General features: G+C 34.5%; 1 protein-coding gene across 1 annotated transcript in view; it reads left to right on the top strand.

Moving 5' to 3' along the window:
* Window positions 1-20,608, top strand: part of mute (gon-4 like protein muscle wasted) — a 45,815-nt gene that overhangs the window by 19,216 nt on the left and 5,991 nt on the right. Inside the window, exons 12-18 of the mRNA XM_085944016.1 lie at window positions 2,744-2,917; window positions 6,093-6,306; window positions 7,704-7,847; window positions 12,097-13,032; window positions 16,729-16,891; window positions 17,932-18,233; window positions 19,403-19,602. Coding sequence (XP_085800142.1) covers window positions 2,744-2,917; window positions 6,093-6,306; window positions 7,704-7,847; window positions 12,097-13,032; window positions 16,729-16,891; window positions 17,932-18,233; window positions 19,403-19,602 — 2,133 coding nt within the window. The remainder of the gene's footprint in view (window positions 1-2,743; window positions 2,918-6,092; window positions 6,307-7,703; window positions 7,848-12,096; window positions 13,033-16,728; window positions 16,892-17,931; window positions 18,234-19,402; window positions 19,603-20,608) is intronic.

The following is a 20,608-nucleotide window of genomic DNA, read 5'->3' as shown; positions in this document are numbered from 1 at the left end:
ACAATCATCTTCTTCTTCTTCTTTTTTATCATTCTATCTTCATTTATTTGTATGGTCCCTATACCATTCATCCGATTGCGATGAAACTTTCGTTAGTGGTTGTGCCAACACCTGCGAAGGTTTCTGAATTAGTACAATCTTCTTCTTCTTCATTATATCTTCTTTTATTCGTATGGTTCCTATACCATTCATCCGATTTCGATGAAACCTTCGTCAGTTGTTGTGGTAACACCCGCAAAGGTTTCTGAATAAGTACAACCATCTTTTTCTTCTTAATCATTCTATCTTCTTTTATTTGTATGGTCCCTATAGAATTCATCCGATTGCGATGAAACTGTCGTAAGTGGTTGTGCCAACACCTGCGAAGGTTTCTGAATTAGTACAACCATCTTCTTCTTTTTCTTCATTATATCTTATGGTTCCTATACTTTATACATTATTCTTTATACTTTATACATTATTCGATGGTTCCTATACCATTCATCCGATTGCGATGAAACCTTCGTCAGTTATTGTGGTAACACCCGCAAAGGTTTCTGAATAAGTACAACCATCTCCTTCTTCTTCTTCTTCTTCATCATTCTATCTTCTTTTATTTGTATGGTCCCTATACCATTCATCCGATTGCGATGAAACTTTCGTTAGTGGTTGTGCCAACACCTGCGAAGGTTTCTGAATTAGTACAACCATCTTCTTCTTCTTCTTCATTATATCTTCTTTTATTCGTATGGTTCCTACACTAATCATCCGATTGCGATGAAACCTTCGTCAGTTGATGTGGTAACACCCGCAAAGGTTTCTGAATTAATACAACCATCTTCTTCTTTTATTTTATATTCTTCCATTCATCCGATTGCAATAAAACTTTCGTCAATAATTGTGCCAAAACCCGCAAAGGTTTCTGAATTAGAATAACCATCTCCTTCTTCTTCTATTTTATCTTATTCTATTCGCAATGAAACTTTTGTCAGTTGTTGTGCGTACACCTGCGAAGGTTTCTAAATTAGTATTATATAAAATACAACGTTTATTGTTTGTTTGTTCCATGATATTTTGATTTTTTTACTACATATCAATAACGTTTGCATACTTTGGATTCGATTTTAATTTAGTGGTCTTTTGTTTGACCTTTACTCCTATTAGAATTATTTTCATATTGCCATATTATTGTATAACACAGATATTTTAATATTAAAAAAATAATTACCTCTTATTATTTTTTAAATATCTAAGATAAATATAACCACGAAGCGACCCTGTGCGAAGCCGGGTACTTCAGCTAGTATTATAATAAGTATTCTAAATCTAACATATTCCTTTTTATCCAGATAGCCGAGTGATACGTCATTTCCTATTCTGTTAATTGACTATATGACCAAGCTGCACGTTTAGGCCTACAAAACTTTATTCCGGCTCCCCATTGAAGACGGGAAGTCCGGGAGTATGTCAGTAGTTATACTTATTTAATTATTTCCATGGTCAGACATAACTGATAAATTCTACTTGAAGTTTTCTACAGTAAAACCTCGTTAATATGAATTCCATGGGACCGAAAATCGAAAAAATATTCGAATTACAAAATATTAAATGTATGGGGAAAAATATCAAAATTTTGAAAAAAAAAATTGATTTTCATTAATTTTGTTTCCGATCATAGATGTGCCTACCAAATTTCTGATACAATTCTTTCAAATTAAAATCTGCACAAATATCATGTGTCATTAATCCATAAATTGAAGTTACCAAGTAGCGAGGATTATAGAAAAATACAAAATATTTTTTATTTTTCCAATGTGTCAACACAATTGTTGGGGATTGGTTCTCTCGTAAAACTATGTGAAAATCCAATAAACAATCAACAATTAAATACCTACAGCCCTGAAACATGTGAGTTATTTTTTTTTTCCTTTGAGTGGAGTGCAGTTGTGCCCTTGATGACATACCTACCGCTGTGTATGTCAATAGGTCATAAAATGTCAGGATTATTTTTATTACCAATAAGTAATTTTTGATGTTTTAAGTAAAGTCTGTCACAATTTTCAATGACTGGCGCACGAAATAGTGTACTTTATTACGATTTATTGCATATTTTTATATGCCAGGACCATTGATATACTACTGGATGAATCATATGCTTCTTAAAATGACGCCCGATTTTCAGCGACTCGGCCAGTGTTAAACTTACTGTTTTAATATCAGCGGACTTAACTCGATATAAGCTCACTTAATATTTGTCTCGAAAACGACCTGGCAATAATTATGAGTAAGCCCGATCTAGCTTGCATAGCAGAGCTATTGCAGACATGAATTTTTGGTAGCTTGCAAGCTTTGGGTTGCAGACACCTTTAGGGTCACTATTCCAAGAACGCAAATTTAGTTTTACAGCCAGGGCAATACGGGTGAAATTCGGGAATCCATGTTAACGGTCTTAACGCATTATACCTACAAGGAAATATTATAAGACGATATTCGTAATATCTTTTGTGGTTCATTTTTAAAATGGCACTTGTATCGGAACTCTTCATCTAGTAGTATATCAATGGCCAGGACTCTGAAATCATTTCGAATTATGAAATTCGAATTAAAGATATGGTTTTATATGAAAATAATCTTCGAAGGACTTTTTTTTCGTGAAAATCTCGAATTACGGCGAATTTCGAATTATCAGTGTTCTTACTAACGAGGTTTTACTCTACTACATATTCTTTATGGCAATAAGTAATTTTTTTAATCTCATTTCCAGCAAAAGGCAGAGAACTCAAAATCGTTTTTACCCGTGCAAGTTTCCGCAGCAATTCATCGACACCATTGTGGACAGTGACGTTTTTATTTATCCAGAACTATTACCGAGTGTACCATTTAGAGTAGACCTAATGGACAAAAAGCAATATCATGTTTATTTGGAGTCAGAGGAACGGTAAGAAAAGATATCATAATTACTCCCAAAACAAGTTAAATTTAAGATACTATTTCTGGACGAGCAACATCCGGGTGCCGTATATAAATAAGCAAAGAATACACGTATGTTATGTCTTGATCTAGCAACTGAACAAGCATTTCTAATATAAAATATCAAGGGTATACTGACAGAAAGCATTAAGGTGACGCATCAGTGAAACGCCAAATAATTTTCAACTGTACGCGCGACGAAATTTTGGACTCGCTGCCATTCACTGAGAGAATGTTGACCCGGGAACACGTCACTTTGCTGCGTGATGGCGACGGGTCAATTAATTCTAAAATCGTGTAAAGATGACTAAAAACGTTACCCATTTACTTTAAAAAGAAAACATGTCAATGAATATATTATTATTGTTACTAATAGAACAATAAACAGAACATAAAATGGACGTATGTTGGATTTATATGACAATTAATATTTCGTTGGACAGGCGTCATTTTCACCCGCCACCCGCAATCCGCGCATCGCCTAGCGACGATCTTTTTAGACCGTGCCTCAACTAATGCATGGCCTTAAGTCATTAAAAGAAGTTCTGAGACAATCGCATTAAGAGCTTAAATTTTTTTTTAAAGCTTTCTCCCACGTAGAATGTTTTATGATTTATATATTTTTTTTTCTACATTATAAAGCATAACCTTTGTGGCATACAGAACATATTATGATTTGATGTTGATAAGTTGTATGGATATTTTTTTTCAAAATGTAATTGTAATGTGACCGCTGACATAATGCATTCTGTCAGTAACTATTCGCGAACTTCGACGTATTATTAGATAAATAATGACAGTGCAATATTGTTATAATTTTTATGTTGATGATTAGATTGGTATAATATAAATTAAAATAATATTTTGAATGAAAATAATATCATTTATGATAAACATTGTTTATTTCAAATTAGAAAAATATAGAAAAAACACAATGAAAATAATAATAAATCACAATAATTTGTAAACAGATTAAATTAAATTATTCACCGTAAACTACAATAACATTTCTCTGAAGGGTATGCAGATTGGATAGTATGCCACATATTACGACTAGTCTTAATTCTGATTGACATTCTTTGCATTTCCTTGCACTTTACACCCGTGCATGAAAACAATTAGATTAGTATCAGTATTTATATTTAAAAAAAAAAAAAAAAAGAATGTTCATTATTATTCGTCGTTTTCGGCATCGTAATCATTTATATTGGGCTCCGGAAGTAAGTCTGGATGGCTGTTATTCTCGGCAGATAACTGTTGAAACTACCAATGAAAAATGTCTGGTATTACTTTTTTTTCACACAATTCTAACAAATCCTTTTTTTTGCATAACTTATTTTTGTTGGATTTTTATATAATTGTGAAATGTTGTCGATTTCTACCAAACAAATTTGGTTGATACGCGAAGCATTTCTAATTTTTAAAACATTTATTGTTTCGTACGCATCACTAAAATTATATTTATATTGAATGGTAAATGGTTTTACGTTTTCATTTTTAAGACATTTAATTTTTAGCCAAATTTACCTTTATACGCCCACGATGGCTGCGCGGTTTAAGCGTTGGACTATAACGCCATGGGTCCCAGGTTCGAATCCTGGGTCTGGCAAGTACACATATTGTTTTTCAATTTGTGTGTCAGGGGGTTGAGCAAGTGGCTGACGTCCATTTCTCGTAAAAAACAAAATCTGTCAATACAAACCTCTACTCTGTGGAGGCCCATATGATCCTATTAGGATCGGACATGGTCGAAAGAAAGAATTTACCTTTTCTCCACGAATGTTTAAGTTTTTATTTTTTATTAACTGATTCGATAAAAATTTGAGGTCATAAAAGTCAGTATATTTTTGCTCGCTTGCTTTGTATGGTTTCATTTCGAAGTTAAACGAGACATTCTAACCAGTCATTGGCACAATAAATTGACTAACTACTTGACAAATACTTGCAAATTTCTATTCTGGCCCTCGCATGTGTCGGAGAAGAGAGATATCTCAGTTACACTCGATGGAAGCTACTTGAGATACCACATGAGACAACTTCCTATTTCGCAACTCCCTCGCTTTCCATTTATTTCGGTCCAAGCCAAACAAAATCCTTTATTCGGCTTTGGACCTTCGTAAACAGTTAAGTTAAACATATATAATTTTCTTTTATAATAGAGCAGTGAAATCTCTGTGGATGGTATAAGTAACACACTCTGAAGATCGTATGTTACAGTTATGAATGAGGAATCATTATTGGACCTATCGTAACCTTTTTATTTTTCAGAATGACATTCATTTTTCCTTTTCAAATGACTCTGAAAAACCTCTTCCATTATGATTTTGTCTTCGGGGCAACTTACTTTGTATTTATTAAAAAATGTGCATTGGTCCTTTTGTGGTTTGAAAAACGATAAATTATAATTTTTGCAGAACACTCTGCGATAGGTTATCTGTGTCACTGATGATACGCCTTTTTCTGTGAAATAGTCTTTATACAGGCTATACATTATTCAAATTGTTAATTTACTCTCATTTCTCGTGTAGTGACTCTCCATTTGCAAATTGCAAAGGTATGGCCGATGCCCTATGGTGACATCTATTGACAAAATTTGTACTGACAGAATGCTTTACGTCACACATAATGCATATGCCATGTTACAAGTCCTGTATTTCGTACACACAGAATGCATTATGTTATATATTATAATGCTTTCTGTCAGAATAAAAAAGTAACAATAATATGACTTAATATTTTTTTTATTTTCAAAACTATACACCCTATGACTTAGTGCGTTTTACCAGATCTAGAGTGTAAAATTTTATACATTTTGGTATTTAAAACAGAAAAACAGCAAAAACGCACTTAATGCATTCTGTCAGTATACCCTCGATATCTACCATATAATAAATCGAAGTTTATGGTTACTCCAAAGACTTATGGAGTGTTACCAAAGACGCTGGTGTACTTTTACAGTCCAATATTGCTCTGAACCACAGCGAAATTGTTATCAATACAGTGGAACCCTGATTTACTGTTCTTGCATAAATCGTTTTTTTAACACTTACTTGATGTCATGTCGTGAACGCTTTGAATTTATAATTTGTCATGTTCATTATAATAATAAATGAAATTTGTATATGAATTTGTTTGTATTTCAGTTTGATAGCACTCGGGCTGTCTGAATTCTATGAATATATAGCTGCAAACGCTGATCTGTTTCCCGTGAGAAATAGCAGTGACAGGAAGGGATTTCGGTACAGGTTCATTTCAGAGCTGCTCAGCAAGCATTTAATCACCCCCATTACACCCGATAGGCTGCGAGGCCACATAAAGGTCATGAAAAGTCTCAAGGCACCCGAAAATCCTATTCAGGTATGTGAAAATTAATCATCTCATAATGATACACCCTACATAAAGTACACTACATTCAGTCGAACTTGGTTATTACGAGGAAATGGGACCGACTGAATTTGCTCGTTATAAGCATTACTCGTTATATAACATTTTTCGTGCCACATTCTAATTAAGCATAGAACATAAAAAATCTGAAAACCATCGTAAAAATTCCCGAAACAAACTGGCATTCATAAACTTTCATAAATCATAAATTCATAAAGTTTGAATGAAGTGCTGAGCCACCGACGCTGGTGGGTACTTACTGACTTCACAAAGCTTGGATTTTTTACATCCAATTTCAACCTTATGCGTGGATACTTTTTCAATGTTGTCAGCAAAAACACCAATTAGGTACGTAGACACTTAACTAGTGTCATAAACGTAATCCGATCCCGGCGGCATCGGCTTAGTTAACTGCCTGGTCGGATTTTATTGCTTAGGGTCAAAATTGTTGTTTTTAAACGATCGACACATTAACAGTTTTGCTCGGTATACCCGAGAAGTAGCTCGTTATAAAAGTGAATAAATGTATGGAGAAAATCATAAACTAAAATGTCAACGAATGTTTCCTCATTACATCTGAGATCTCGCTATTTCCGTGATTGTGATAACCAAGTTCGACTGTATACACACCCTACGTCCGTAGTCTAGTACGTAAAGCGCTGGCCTTTCATCCGGGTACCCCGAAATCGATTCTCAGTGAAGTCACATGTTTATATTGTGATTTTCACAAAGCCTAGATGTTTGTCATTGTTTCTCTTCTACTACTAAATACACGAATATTCCACTACACTACTAACATTGGGCCTAATGGCCTGCTGTAGCGTAAAATCCTTTACTTTACAGAAGAGAGTTTAAATAATGTTTGTCTTCCGTTAGATATATATAGATGACACTGCCTACCATGGTCCCCACAAGGGGGGGGGGGCTGACAGGGCTCTTCCCTAGGAGCCCGGCGTGGCAGGTCGACCACATAATTGAGATAAACACACATCTTAAATATGCTCTAATAGTAAAAAGAATCGCCTGCGACGCTATTTTACTTTGAGGTTATTACTATTTAACTATTTACCTAATATATGGTTGTGCGATGCAAGTTTTGGTTATTATGTGTTGATACTCGACAACTACATAATTCGATGTGTTAAAAATCGCTAAAAATACACTCAATTTTTATTGACCTCGAACACCACTGTAGAACGTTAGACTGCCTTTAACCTTAGTGATAGGTAGGGGGGCCCTTCAAAGATTCTGGCCTGGGGGCCCGCTCCAGGATGTGGGGGCCATGCTGCCTACACATCATTATTTACATTGTTATTACATATTACCATTGGAATATTATTTACCAAAGTAAGATTATTTTGTTCTTTCAGTATTATTTTAAACATCTTAAACCGCCGCCGACTAAGCATCGAATCCTATCATTCGGTCCAAACTGTACACCTAGAGATCATCATAAAGATTTACTTCCTTATTTATGGAGGAATATTCTTTACCCACGAGCAACTAGAAACGAGGTATGATTTTTTTATTAATTACCTTGCTCTGAGTAAGAAGGTGGGTGATAGCAGTGGCGAAGCAATATCCGACATAAATAGTCCACGCTAAACGTTGTCAGGCATACTTATTTTATTTCATTAAACTAAGAATGCAAATTGCATATCTTGTTTGTTAGTTTTTAAAATTCAATTTAACCCTACCTAATCAAACCATTATAGATGTATTTTAAGGAAGTTGAATTTACTTATAAAAAAATTGTTTTTCTCATAAATATTGGTTTCGTTGAACCAGGCCTTTCGGCACCTTGAGGCTCCAATTTACAGTTGGTATTGTTTAGTTTTTAAAAATATAGTTTTGGTATATTTTGGACGATACAACAAAATTGTGTACACTTATTCATTCATACTTATTTGTTTTCGTTTGATTAAGAATACATATTACACATATTGTTGGTTTATTTTTAAATTTTATTAACCCTTTATAGGGCAAAGCATTTTTTTTCTTCATTTCAAACCGATCTCTATCATTTTGCATCAGATATTTAATATCTTAAGACAATTTCAATATAAAAATAAAAAATATCTATCAGAAATTTGGAAAAACTATAATTTATGATGGTTTTTTTATCAACCAGTGCCCATCCAGGTGTATTTTTTTTTGATTTTTTGATATATTTTTTTCAAATAAAACAAATAAATAATGGTTGTACATTTATTATTTATTTAATCATAAGAAAAATACAATTAATTTCTTATTTTTTTACACCCATTTACGTAATACTTTTCAAAACATAGTATGCAAAGCGGTACGTTACATTGCTTACAAAAATAAGATATGCGTTTTGGCTCTCTAGCCATACTACAATAAGCACATCGACAGCTCTTTTTCTTAGATTTACTCATGAACTGAAACAAAAATAAAACATATTATCGTAAGGCCTTCATCCAGCAGTGGATACACCCCAACTGATGATGCTGTTACTTTTACAGTCAAATATAATACAATACAAACCCATGAAAGTTGCGATATTGATAGTAATTTAGTACTAGCATTCAATTGATGTCACAACTAACAAAAAAACACCATTTCTTCGCGGATATTTTGAAAACTTTTCCGATCCCAAATATTTTGAGTAAAACTAAAATATATTTATGATAGTATACTATATTCACAATAAAACATAACTATACACAGCTGCCTAAGCCGCTTTTTTATTTTTAAAATAATTCTAGAAGTCAGCCGTGCGAATTGCAAAATTGAGGTTATGTACTTCCCGCTTGGCAATAGAATGATGAAACAAGTACTCTATCACAATATATTTGTAAAAAATATAATGTAAATCGATAAATAAATGCACATTAAATACTTATGTACATACCTTTTTTCACAACACATAATATAAATGGGAATAAAATGACTTGCAAAGTCAAGTGTCACTCGCGAATTCGTCGAGTCGCGACCGCAAACGCGCAATGGCTGATACATCGACCAATCGTCGAAATAGTGTTTTGCGAGCGATTGACGTACACTTCATATTAGATGGTTTATTTCATAGCCAGAGAACGTTCTCGACAACGTCTTGACGCACTAAGGTTGATATCTCCATATTTAGTGTATGACTTATAGCTCATAAATGAGGTGGTCGATAAATAAACCGTTTTCGGCCTTTGCCTTATAAAGGGTTAAGCCCTGCCTAAACCAAAGTATTTTTTTTTTCCGACCATGTCCGATCCTGATTGGATCATATGGGCCTCTACAGAGTGGAGGTTTGTATTGACAGATTTTTTGTTTTTCACTTGCTCAACCTATTAGGTCCATACCCTGACACACACAAATTGAAAAACAATATGTGTACTTGCCAGACCCAGGATAGATAAAGAATATTATTCTAACTATAAAATATCTAAAGTTATGTATGATTTAATTGTATAATTTTATATATTTTATAGACTAGTATTTTTTGACTATTATGGCTTGGTTTTCGCAGAGTTTAATTGAATTTTAAAAACTAACCAACACCATGTGGAAATTGTTTCTTATTTCATTGAAAACGAATATGTATGACTGACAAAGTTTAGTTTGCACTATTGGAGGATCTTAACAGCCTACCTCCACCCTTCGCCACTGGTACCTGTATATATTTAGCCTGAAGATGCTGAAAGTGAAAATGTGGATCATCGAAACCAATTTTTGTGGAATAGTATAAATCTGACGTAAAATGTTATCGTACCACATATTATTAATGTCTTTTTAATTGTAGCTAGGTATTTTAAAAATCTTAGTTTACATTCATATTTTTTAAACGATTACTTAGGTACCCGCATTTATGTTTCCATGTATTATAAAACAGTAAATATTCTACGTTGAACTTTATACATATAATGTACTTTTTAAAATTATTGTTATTCTGACATTTCCTGTTAACACGTTGATCGCCATGGGGGTCACCGGTGACCGGCATTGGATTACGTTAAGGGGGCCATGGGGGTCACCGGTGACCGGCAAAGAAGACCTGTTAGAGTTGTTCTACAGCGCCGGCGGGCACGCGCGCAGTGCATTTTTCGATACGCGGTGACCGGCATGGCCCTTCTGTATATTACTGCCACTTGGCCTGAAAATATGTCTTCCCAGTCACAAAATATAGGCTCACTAATGTAAAGAATGTACATAATGAAAAAAAAAGTTTTCCTTTTAAATTGTAAATGTGTTTTTATTGATATAAAAATAAAAATTAAATAGATTATAAAAAGTGTAAGTTATAAAATATATGTAAATAATAAAAAAATAGAATTACAAAAATGATTATAAGGTATGTATACGTATATTTCCAGTTATGTGTATCCAGGTATTATACTACTCAATTTGAAAACTTTTATTCCGTATTTGTGCCTTTTCTGTTTTTTATACTATCTAAATCTAAATATAATTCGACCGCGAAATGGCACCATGCTCTCGTCAACATATATGGACAGGTTACCGGCGAAATGGCCGGCCCGGCGCTATAGAATAAATTAACTTGTTGGCGCTGCGAAGGACACTTGTAGCCGGCACATCATAAAAACCTATATTTACGTAAAAAAATCATCAAAATGAAAAAAAAAACATTATATTCTTTCATAACCTATCAAATAATACCTTAGAAACAAATAATCATTTTTTAACTATTTTATGTAAAACTAGTTGGCGATCAATGTGTTAATTTCAACAGCAAAGGATGTCTAGATAATCCCCTTTAGTATGTTTGATAAGAAGGCCTCAAAAGTTTCTATTTTGTATTACTGTATGAGGCTGTTGGTTTCAAAGTCGGTAACCTCCATATTTCGCCATTTTGAATTGATCGCAAAATCCACCAAGCAAATTTTTTAGGACTGCAAATTGAATATTATTCTTTTATTAGTATTAGTAAATGTATTAGTAAACAATTAGCGAAATAAAATGACATTCATGTTAATAACACTAATAAAAAATGATCTTTAAATTAGGTAAGTCATAAATTATAAAAAATGCAGATGATCAATTTAAACAACTTTGCTATCAATCTTCAGTTAATTCTAAGTGCTTGTCCGTAGTCATTTGGCGGGCGCGGCGGCTTCTTGCGAAACTCAAACGTATAACCGTGTGTAATATGCGCCAAAAAACACATTGTCTACGAACATTTTACACACGGTTATACGTTTGAGTTTCGCAAGACGCCCCCGCGCGACCACTACGTTCTTGCACTAACAAACGAATCTGGATTTGATATATTATTTGATGAATATACCTACATACATATGAAATAGAATCAAGAAAAATATAAAAAATGTGAGTCCTTGGGTTAAATCCTTTTTGTGGTTTTGTAAAAATCTTCCTAATTCATTTATAACCTATTACGATTAGGTACATTCAAATTAAATTTGATACAGTAAAAATATTAAGTGCGATTCTTATTATTTTTGGTAAACGATTTTTTTTTTCGTTACATGGAATTTTTTTAATTGGGAAAATATATTTGTAGTCTAGTAACACTGTGGCAAACAAATCTGAACTGAAATGAACTGTCAAACTCTGAACTGAATTTTTTCGCAACATGTTATCATTTTGATGTACTATTGTAAATGCATCAGTATTTTACAACCCGGTAATCGCATTTTATAATAAACTCGTATTCTTGTGATATAATTTGTTTACTGCAATATTGGGTGATTGACTGCATCCTTTTTGCTGAAAATAATGTCGTAGTCGTGCTGTTATTTTCGCATTTGTTTACATTTATTGTCATTTCAGGCAAGTTATCGAAAGGCCGCGGGTTCCATCGGACCCCTCAAGGATTTTATCGTCGACAGAAACAAGTATTTCGATGTTCTCTGCGATCAAAACGGCTTTTTGCAAGTAATTCGCGAGCTCCCGAAGGCTGTCGAAAACGGCGATTCAACCGTTTCGACAGTGGTCGAAGCAGAGGTTAATCCAAACATCGAACAGGAAACGGATGACAATTTTTCCAGTCAAAAATCTACACGCACGCCGAATAATAAAAAAATACCGAATAAAAACTCACATGGAAAATGTTTGACAAATGGAAATAAAAACCCTGACATATTGCTGACTGATGGTTCGAGAATTCAACTCTACCAACATGACAAAGGGAGTTGCCTTCAGCGTTTCCTGCTAAACAATTGCCAGTGTAGTGACAGCACAATAGAAGACCCTGTTGCCAAAGGTCAAACGCTTCTGACGAAGTTTTTCACAAAACGAGCAGATGCTTCCGATGATACAAATTTACCATGTAATTCCGGTAAATCAAAAGGGAGAAGAACTAGACTAAATTATTACACGCCAGATAAACGCAAGACTTTCCATGCGCTCAGGGACGTTAAAGGAAAGTTTTTAAAAAAGTTTCCCACTAAAAGAAAAAAAGACACTACCGTGATTAAGAAACTTGAATGCTTGATATCAGCTTGTAAAAAGAAAATAACTAGACATAGGAAATATAAGTCAGACGTGTTGGAAAAGTTTTGGGTCAAGTTGGCCGTTCAGATTGACCAATTGGACACCATGTTGCCCTCCATGCCGCATCTCTCCTCCGCTTCCAAGGGTCCTGTCCTTTCAGATGATGACTCCAATGATGGAACAGTCCAGCCGTGCGCTCCTGATATGCCAACATCTATAAACAAAGATGATTCTGTGTCTTCTTTGCAAACTCATGCTGCTACCGCCAAAAAGGTAAGTGATGTATAAAAAAAAAATGGTTCTGCTGCGTTAACTGATAATGTTCTGTGTCCCGGATTCGAATCCCGGGTCTGGCATATTCACATGTTGTTTTTCAATCTGTGTTTGGAGCCAAAGCCAGAGCAGAGTGGCCAACATTCATTTTTTGTAAAAAATCAAAAATCTGTTAATGTATTCTCCACTCTACGGAGGCCCGTATCGAGGTTTAATAAACAACACCTCGTAAGTGACAAAATAACAAATTTACAGGAGAGGGAAAAAACTCGCTTGTACACTATGTATTTGATATTACAAATCAATGTTTTTGTCATCTATAGTGAATGTAGTGTATGAGGATTACTTACATAGTAACAGGTGGTTGGCGGTAAACAAAATGATTCATTTACGAGTTATTATTAGTTGAATAGTTCGGATAGTAAAATTGAAATATCGTTTCAAACGTTTTTAGGAGCTAAAATATTTTTTTTAAGAATTTTCACCTTTCATCATAGATGCCGAAACTTTAGGCCTTTAGCTCATGAAGAAACTAAAATCCGACGAACTGGTTGCTGATGGAACTCTTATACTGGCCAATGACTGATGCTTCGCACACGGCGCTACTGAAACCCGCTGAAATAATAACCACATAACCTCAAACTGTCAAACTGGACCTACTTACTTCATTCCAAACTTTTTCCATAATATCTTTATGGGAATATTCTGGCAGCCTGTAATTATATAGGCATGGGGTATTTCTCAACTTCTGCCATAAATTTTAAATCAAAAATCGATTCGCCCATATTTAACTTTTGACGTATTGACTTGTTAATGCTTGTTCAGTTCAGTAAGAAAATATGATTTTTAATCTAATTTACTGATATTGGCACTACTGTTTTTTGGGGAACTGGTAACTGAGAGACTGGGAGACTAGCATGCTGCGTCTCTTCAGTTTAGTAGCGAACGTTTTGAAACAGAGATTCCAGTCTTGCCGTGAGCGAGCCGCCATTGAAATACATTAGTTAGATACAGGATGGAATCTTTTTTGTGTATTTTCGTGAGCGGAAGCCCTTATGAGGTGTTGTTTCTTAACCCTCGATATGATCGTCTTAGGATTGAACATTGTTAAAAAAATATTTATCATTAATTTTTAGCATCCACTCAACCTAGTGAGGCACTGCTCTGGCTTCAAATACAAAATGTAAATTTGCTAAACATGGAATTCAAACTCAGAAATTATGGGAACTGAAATATCGAACAGGTGTGGAGTAACAGGCAACCGATCTCGAGTGTGGAAGAATATGGGATAAACTTAAACACGTGTAAAGAATACGCTTGTCTTTCGATATTAAATATTGGTGTATTTGAAAGTTGCAACATACACTATAGCACGTCTATGTGTGGTTCGTTTTCGTCGGACACTCACACATTCAAAATCAAAATGTGTATTGGGGAATAGCCTAGGGGCGGCAGGTTATATGAAAGTATGGTGAAGTAGGCAAGTATGGTGAGGCAGGGTGGTAATCAATTTGCAGCAAAATTTCCACGTTAACATTATATTATATGGGTACGTTATAATGACCAAAGTAAATCCTCTGTGATGCCCTGCACTTTTTTTTATCGCGTCGCTATTTCTTGTAAGTTGTCGGCTATTGTTGGTCTGCTTCATTCACTTGTATGAGAACGCCGATTCCTTGCCCCTCTTTTTATTTAATACCTCTATGGGAATAGCCTATCGGAATTCTATTTATAAATCTGTCCTGTGCCTCAACCCGTGACTTAAATGAGATAATTCACCATTTCCACTAAGATATTATGTGGTGTCTAATAACAATAACCGTCACACATATACAGTGACGTCTCTAGACAAAACGCCGCCCCTAGGCAGCGCTAAAATGCCACCCCATTTTTTTATACAATATTTTTTATCATCCTTCCATGACTCCAATATCTAAGAAATGTGTTGTATGGATACAATACTAACAAAATATATGGGTCTAATTTAAATGACTTCAAAAGACAATATCGCGAGTCCACGGTTTTCAGATACAATTCAATATACACCTGACAACTTTCAAAACTCTCGAGTGACTGGCAAAAATATTTGGATAAATTAATTAGGTACTCTCCAACAAGAAGATTTAGGCAAGCTTGTTAGTTTATAATGGAACTGCGGTTAAAAATGGGAGGAGCTTGTAGTTCGCAGTTTTAACTCGTAGCCAAGAAGATGTTGTTCGAGTATAAGTACGAGTATGTACCTACCTATAATTCAAATATAATTCTCAAATTTGCACATGTCATTGCTTGTCATCAAGGATGTGACGTCCAAAGACAACGGAAGTAAACTAGACATCGCAAACCCGACAAAAATACACTCCGGTTAAACAGTCCATGTCAATTAATACATTTTGTTTCCAACCAGTGAGCTGTATTTTTTAATGGAGAGATATTTCCGTAATTACTAAGTTAGTTACCTATTTCTATATATACCTAATGATTCTTCTCGATTTGCCGCCCTTCGAATAACTGCCGCCCCCAAGCGACGCTCAATCTGCCTACCCCCACGGGACGTCACTGCACATACAGTTAAAATCTAGCAAATATATCGCTACCTCAGTACAAGGGTACACTATTTGACAAAATGTCAGTTTTGACTTATGAATTTTACAAAATATGGAGAATCAGTAGTTGATGTTTCTGGACAAAGCTGCACTATTTTTGTAGAAATTTATTTTACTATAATGTTTCAGATAAATTTGTATGACATCAAAGGAGTAAAATTGTTTTAGTGCAATACTACACTTTATATAGAAATAAAATAGGGTTAATTATCTAATATATTAATGCATGTTATTCTAGTTTGAAAATAAAATATGATAGAAAACAAAAACTAACGTTAAAACAGCTCATCTAATTCATCACTAATGTTAAATTGTCGGTTTTTGTTATTAGACTCGTCAAGGTGGATAAGAACTAGTGAAACATTATACCCTATATCCATTTACCTATCCAGGACTTGTCCCCCTCTAAAACTGTTGATTGCCCGCTCGAATCGTGCAGCTGAAATAAATTCACATGTTCTTTAGTAAAACCTCGTTAATAAGAACACGGATAATTCGAGATTCGCCGTAATTCGAAATTTTCACGAAAAAAAAGTCACTTGAACATTATTTTCATATAAACCATGCCTTTAATTCGAAATTCGTAATTCAAAGTTATCTCAGTGTCCTGGCATATAAAAATATTCAATAAATTATAATAAAGTACACAATTTCATGAGCTAGTCATTGAAAATTGTGACAGACTTTTCTTAAAACATCATAAAATACTTATTTTAAGAAGGTAATAAAAATAATCCTGACATTTTATGACCCATTAACACACACAGTACCGGAAATTTGGTAGGCACAGCGCTGATCGTAAACGATATTAATGAAAATCAAAAATGTTTATATTTTCCCCCCATACATTTCATAATTCGTAATTCGAATTTTTTTTCGATTTTCGGTCCCGTGGAATTCGTATTAACAAGGTTTTACTGTATGCCTGTTTTGTCAGATGTGATTCACGAACGCAATGGTTAGAGTGAACGGCCAACAGTCATTCCTTACATTTATTAAGACACTAGGCAGCCAAACTCCACCCCAGATTGTGACGACTCTTATAATGGAACATTTCTACAACCCTGTTTGCATGTTTTGTTTTATTTTCCAGTCACGAGTTGATCAACCTCCTGTCCAAGCTCGGAATGCTAACAAAGCCGCAGTGACAAGTAATACTTCGCGACACAGACCGACATCGAAAAAGCAAAAGGAGCTCGATGCCAACAAAGCTATGTTTGCCACCGATCGAGACGCAGACAATTTAAGGGATACATGTGAGTACACGATACCTAAGCCGGATCGTACATCAAAACTGCAACGTGTCAAATACGTCGATGGGACGTCATCGTTATTCACAAAACACACGTTGCCAAATGTAGCTCCGCAGATTGGTCAAATATGACATTTTACTTGGAAAAAAACATCTAGTGCTGCAATCAACAAATCGCATACACACACCTACGAACTGGTCATTCCTGTACCGACTCACCGGTCGCCGCATCTAAATATCTATACGCTTCGAGAGGTTATGTGCGACTGTTGCTAGGTAAATGTGCGTGGTCTTCATATGCAACGTATCGACATTCCTAGAAGGTTTGATTTATGGCTGTGTGGCAGACGAGTTGAGTTTAGATGTGACAGCCGGCTAGATAGACTTACAACATGTTAACTAATAAGACCTTCATAATATACGATTGCATTAGAGTGAGACAATATTATATTATCCAAATCAAGCCTAATTAAAGACGTTGAACAAAATCCTTCAATGATTCAGCCCTTTTATGTGAAATTTTTTTGTTATAATTTGATTACTACATAATAGTGGCGAAGGGTGGACGTAGACTGTTAACATCCGACATAAATAGTGCACACTTAACTTTGTCAGTCATATGTATCTGTTTTCATTGAACTTAGACTACAAATTGCAGATGGTGTTGGTTAATTTTTAAAATTCAATTAAACTAAGCCATAATAGTTTTGGTAGGCTATGGGCGATCCAACAGAAACAGTGCACACTTTTTCAGTCATGCTTATTTGTTTTCATTGAATTAAAAATATATAAAAAATTCATTCACTAGTAATTAATCCCGGTCTACCTCGTGCATATTTTTGAATGAAGGTGCCTTTTCACGCCGTCATTTGTCACTACATATGTAGACGGTGTCGTTACTTAGTTGTTGCGCAATGTATTTCATTGCACACGAGGTTATGAGATATCCTTTATATAATTGATGGCCATTTTAAAATATCAGAAAATAACGTGACGTTACATAAATAATCATTAAACACAAGATTTATTTTTATGCAATTATAGTGTTTGCGACGGCATACTTTGAAAGAGTCCAAACAAGATTAAACGGGGAACAGGAATTGAATGGATGCACGACGGATAGCGACCAGTTCATCACGTTCCAAAAGACCCTGGACTCATTCGATCCTCAGAAGCAGACGCCGTGTGATTTATACTACACGCTGAAGAACCTGTTCGGCGAAAAGCACGCTGACCTCACCGAGGAGTTCCTCGCCTTCCTGACTGCGGGCCAGGCGACTGAGATCGGTCGGTTTATGGACCACTTCCTTTTGATCAGCATGGTGGAATTCATTGAGAGATTGCAGGTAATAAACACTGAACTACCTTTAAATACAAAAAATCGCAACATTTAAACGTCACATTCTGTATAGCAAACATCTCAGATTTTTGTTGAAGAAGTTAACAAATGTTTGGCTAAATATTGACAAAACGAAAGTGGTTATTGTATATTTTTTTTTACCTACTAACAGCTGTATGCATGCAGTCTCAAACTGCGTTGAAGGTATTATCGGCCGATTAAGAACGCACAACCTGCGTACATCTGTGCGCGTAAAACATGCAAATGGCGGCCACGTCCTGTTAGTTTAACCCAAGTGGCAGGAGCATAATTATATACCTACAGCCTACTAGGCAGCAAAAATTAATTCATTACAAGTTAACTTTGTTGGTATCGGTTAGAATCGTCATTACTATAATATATGTAATATAATTATAATTGAGAGCCTCATTCATTTTTTAGATTCTATAGAGCATTTATACTAACTTTAAAAACAGTAATTGTGCCGTTATTAACTAAAGACAATGATTGGGCGATCTGATTTTTTTTGTATCACATTGCTCCAGCGTGGATCATTGCATGATATTGTCAATATGCACAAAATTTCCAGCTAAATAGCTCTGTATCTAATACAGGCTGTTGTCGACTTCGTACATAACTTAAAAATTAGATTTTATCGGTAATGCAAAAAACTGTACCCTCCTCCGATAAATAAATATTTTAAAATACACATCTTTATGTTTTTTTACATTGCTCTACTTTCATACATTCAACATTAGTACACATTTTCAGGAACAAATTATGTACAAAGTCAAAGACTACCTTGTAATTCATTTGTTCGATCAGAAATATAATAGTAAATTACAAGAACACAGCTATAACTTCTACGCTTGCAGTTGAAAAAGGTAGCATCCAAACACGAAAATTATGATAAGAAACTGCAATTAGATCTTTATTTGAAATACCATATAATGAGAAACTTGACGCGAGATCGCATTGTACATTGGTATCTGCAGGGGATTACGGATTGAGCCTTACGAAAATATAAATGTGGCCAAACATTTCAAATCACATATGTTTATGTTAAATGCAATGGAATCTTCAATATCATTCGACATCGATACAATGTCATTGAATTGAATATTTAAATACATATCAATAGATGGACAATAATTTGTTTTGCTTCTTTCTTTGTAGATTTACTTTGTAAGGAAACCAACGCAGCTCCGAAAGGTTTTATCGTGTCTTGAGAAGCTCGTGGAGGATGTCAATAATTCCAAAAATGGAGAAATCGACATGGAGACCGTCAAGGCCACAATACTACCGCACCTGAAGAGCAGCCAATACTTGGTTGACCAGTTCCTGAAATTATTCCCCGGGGAGAAACCGCCAGAAAGGTATTAATTACAAATGAGAAACTATGCAGACAATCTGCATTTCTAAAGTAAACTTGCATGAAGTTAGTAAGTGTCCTCTCATCTAGGATGAGAAAAAATCAAATAAAATCAAATAAATCAATAAAATATCTTTCAAATGTATATTTAGATTCAACGGTGTTTAACCCGATCGGCGCGTAAAGTTTCCATACAAAAGAAATACTGTCCGCGGTCGGTTTTTCGAAATGTTATTCTTCGCTGTATTATAATAAATACGGCAGTTAAAACTTGTGGCTGCAACAGCTATCATACCTAGATACATAAGGATCAAAGTGCCACACTAAAACACATAATGGAGTGTTCAATTTAGCTGTGTTTACTTTAACAAAACTACCGTATTGCTTTGTTCCGATAAACTCTGTCGCCATTTTCGACGACATAACACTCGACTTCAAAACAAGTGCGCCGATGAAGACAATTAATCACTGACTAATTTTATTTTACTCGTGTTAAAACACTTAAAAATGCCATAAAAATTATTGAAAATAATAGCTTTTATTGGTGACTTATGAATTATTGTTAATTAGTGTAAGTTTTATTGATGACAAATCCATTAAAATTGGATGGTAGTCCCCAGTTTTATTTCGTGGCATAGATTGTGTCAGCGTTTTACATGTTTTATGGGCCATTCTAATTTAAGCGTTAAAGGTGAGTCCACACTGGTTGAAAATATTATAATATTTTTTTTGTTATTTTTTTTTTAGTGAAACTTGGATTTTGTAGATTACTTTTCAGTTTTATTGAGCATTGTGTTATGTTAGTGATTGTCATTTTATGTTTTGTAAAAAAAACAATATTTATTTTTCAAATTGCGTAAATTTTTCCAAGTGCTACAAAAACTTTTTTTTGGGTAAGGTTTTAAAAATTTACAAGCATTAAATTGTACGCGAAGATAATATTATGTAATATAGTTGAAAAGTCAATATTCCATGATTTATATTTTATATTATATTGTATACCTACCCGT

The sequence above is a fragment of the Rhyacophila brunnea genome, unplaced genomic scaffold (genome assembly GCF_057557595.1).
Source record: "Rhyacophila brunnea isolate RB1 unplaced genomic scaffold, BYU_Rbru_1.0 scaffold_16, whole genome shotgun sequence".
Classification (NCBI taxonomy): Eukaryota; Metazoa; Arthropoda; class Insecta; order Trichoptera; family Rhyacophilidae; genus Rhyacophila; species Rhyacophila brunnea.
The sequence above is the reverse complement of the archived record's forward strand: the minus strand, read 5'-3'. Positions and strand labels throughout refer to the sequence as shown.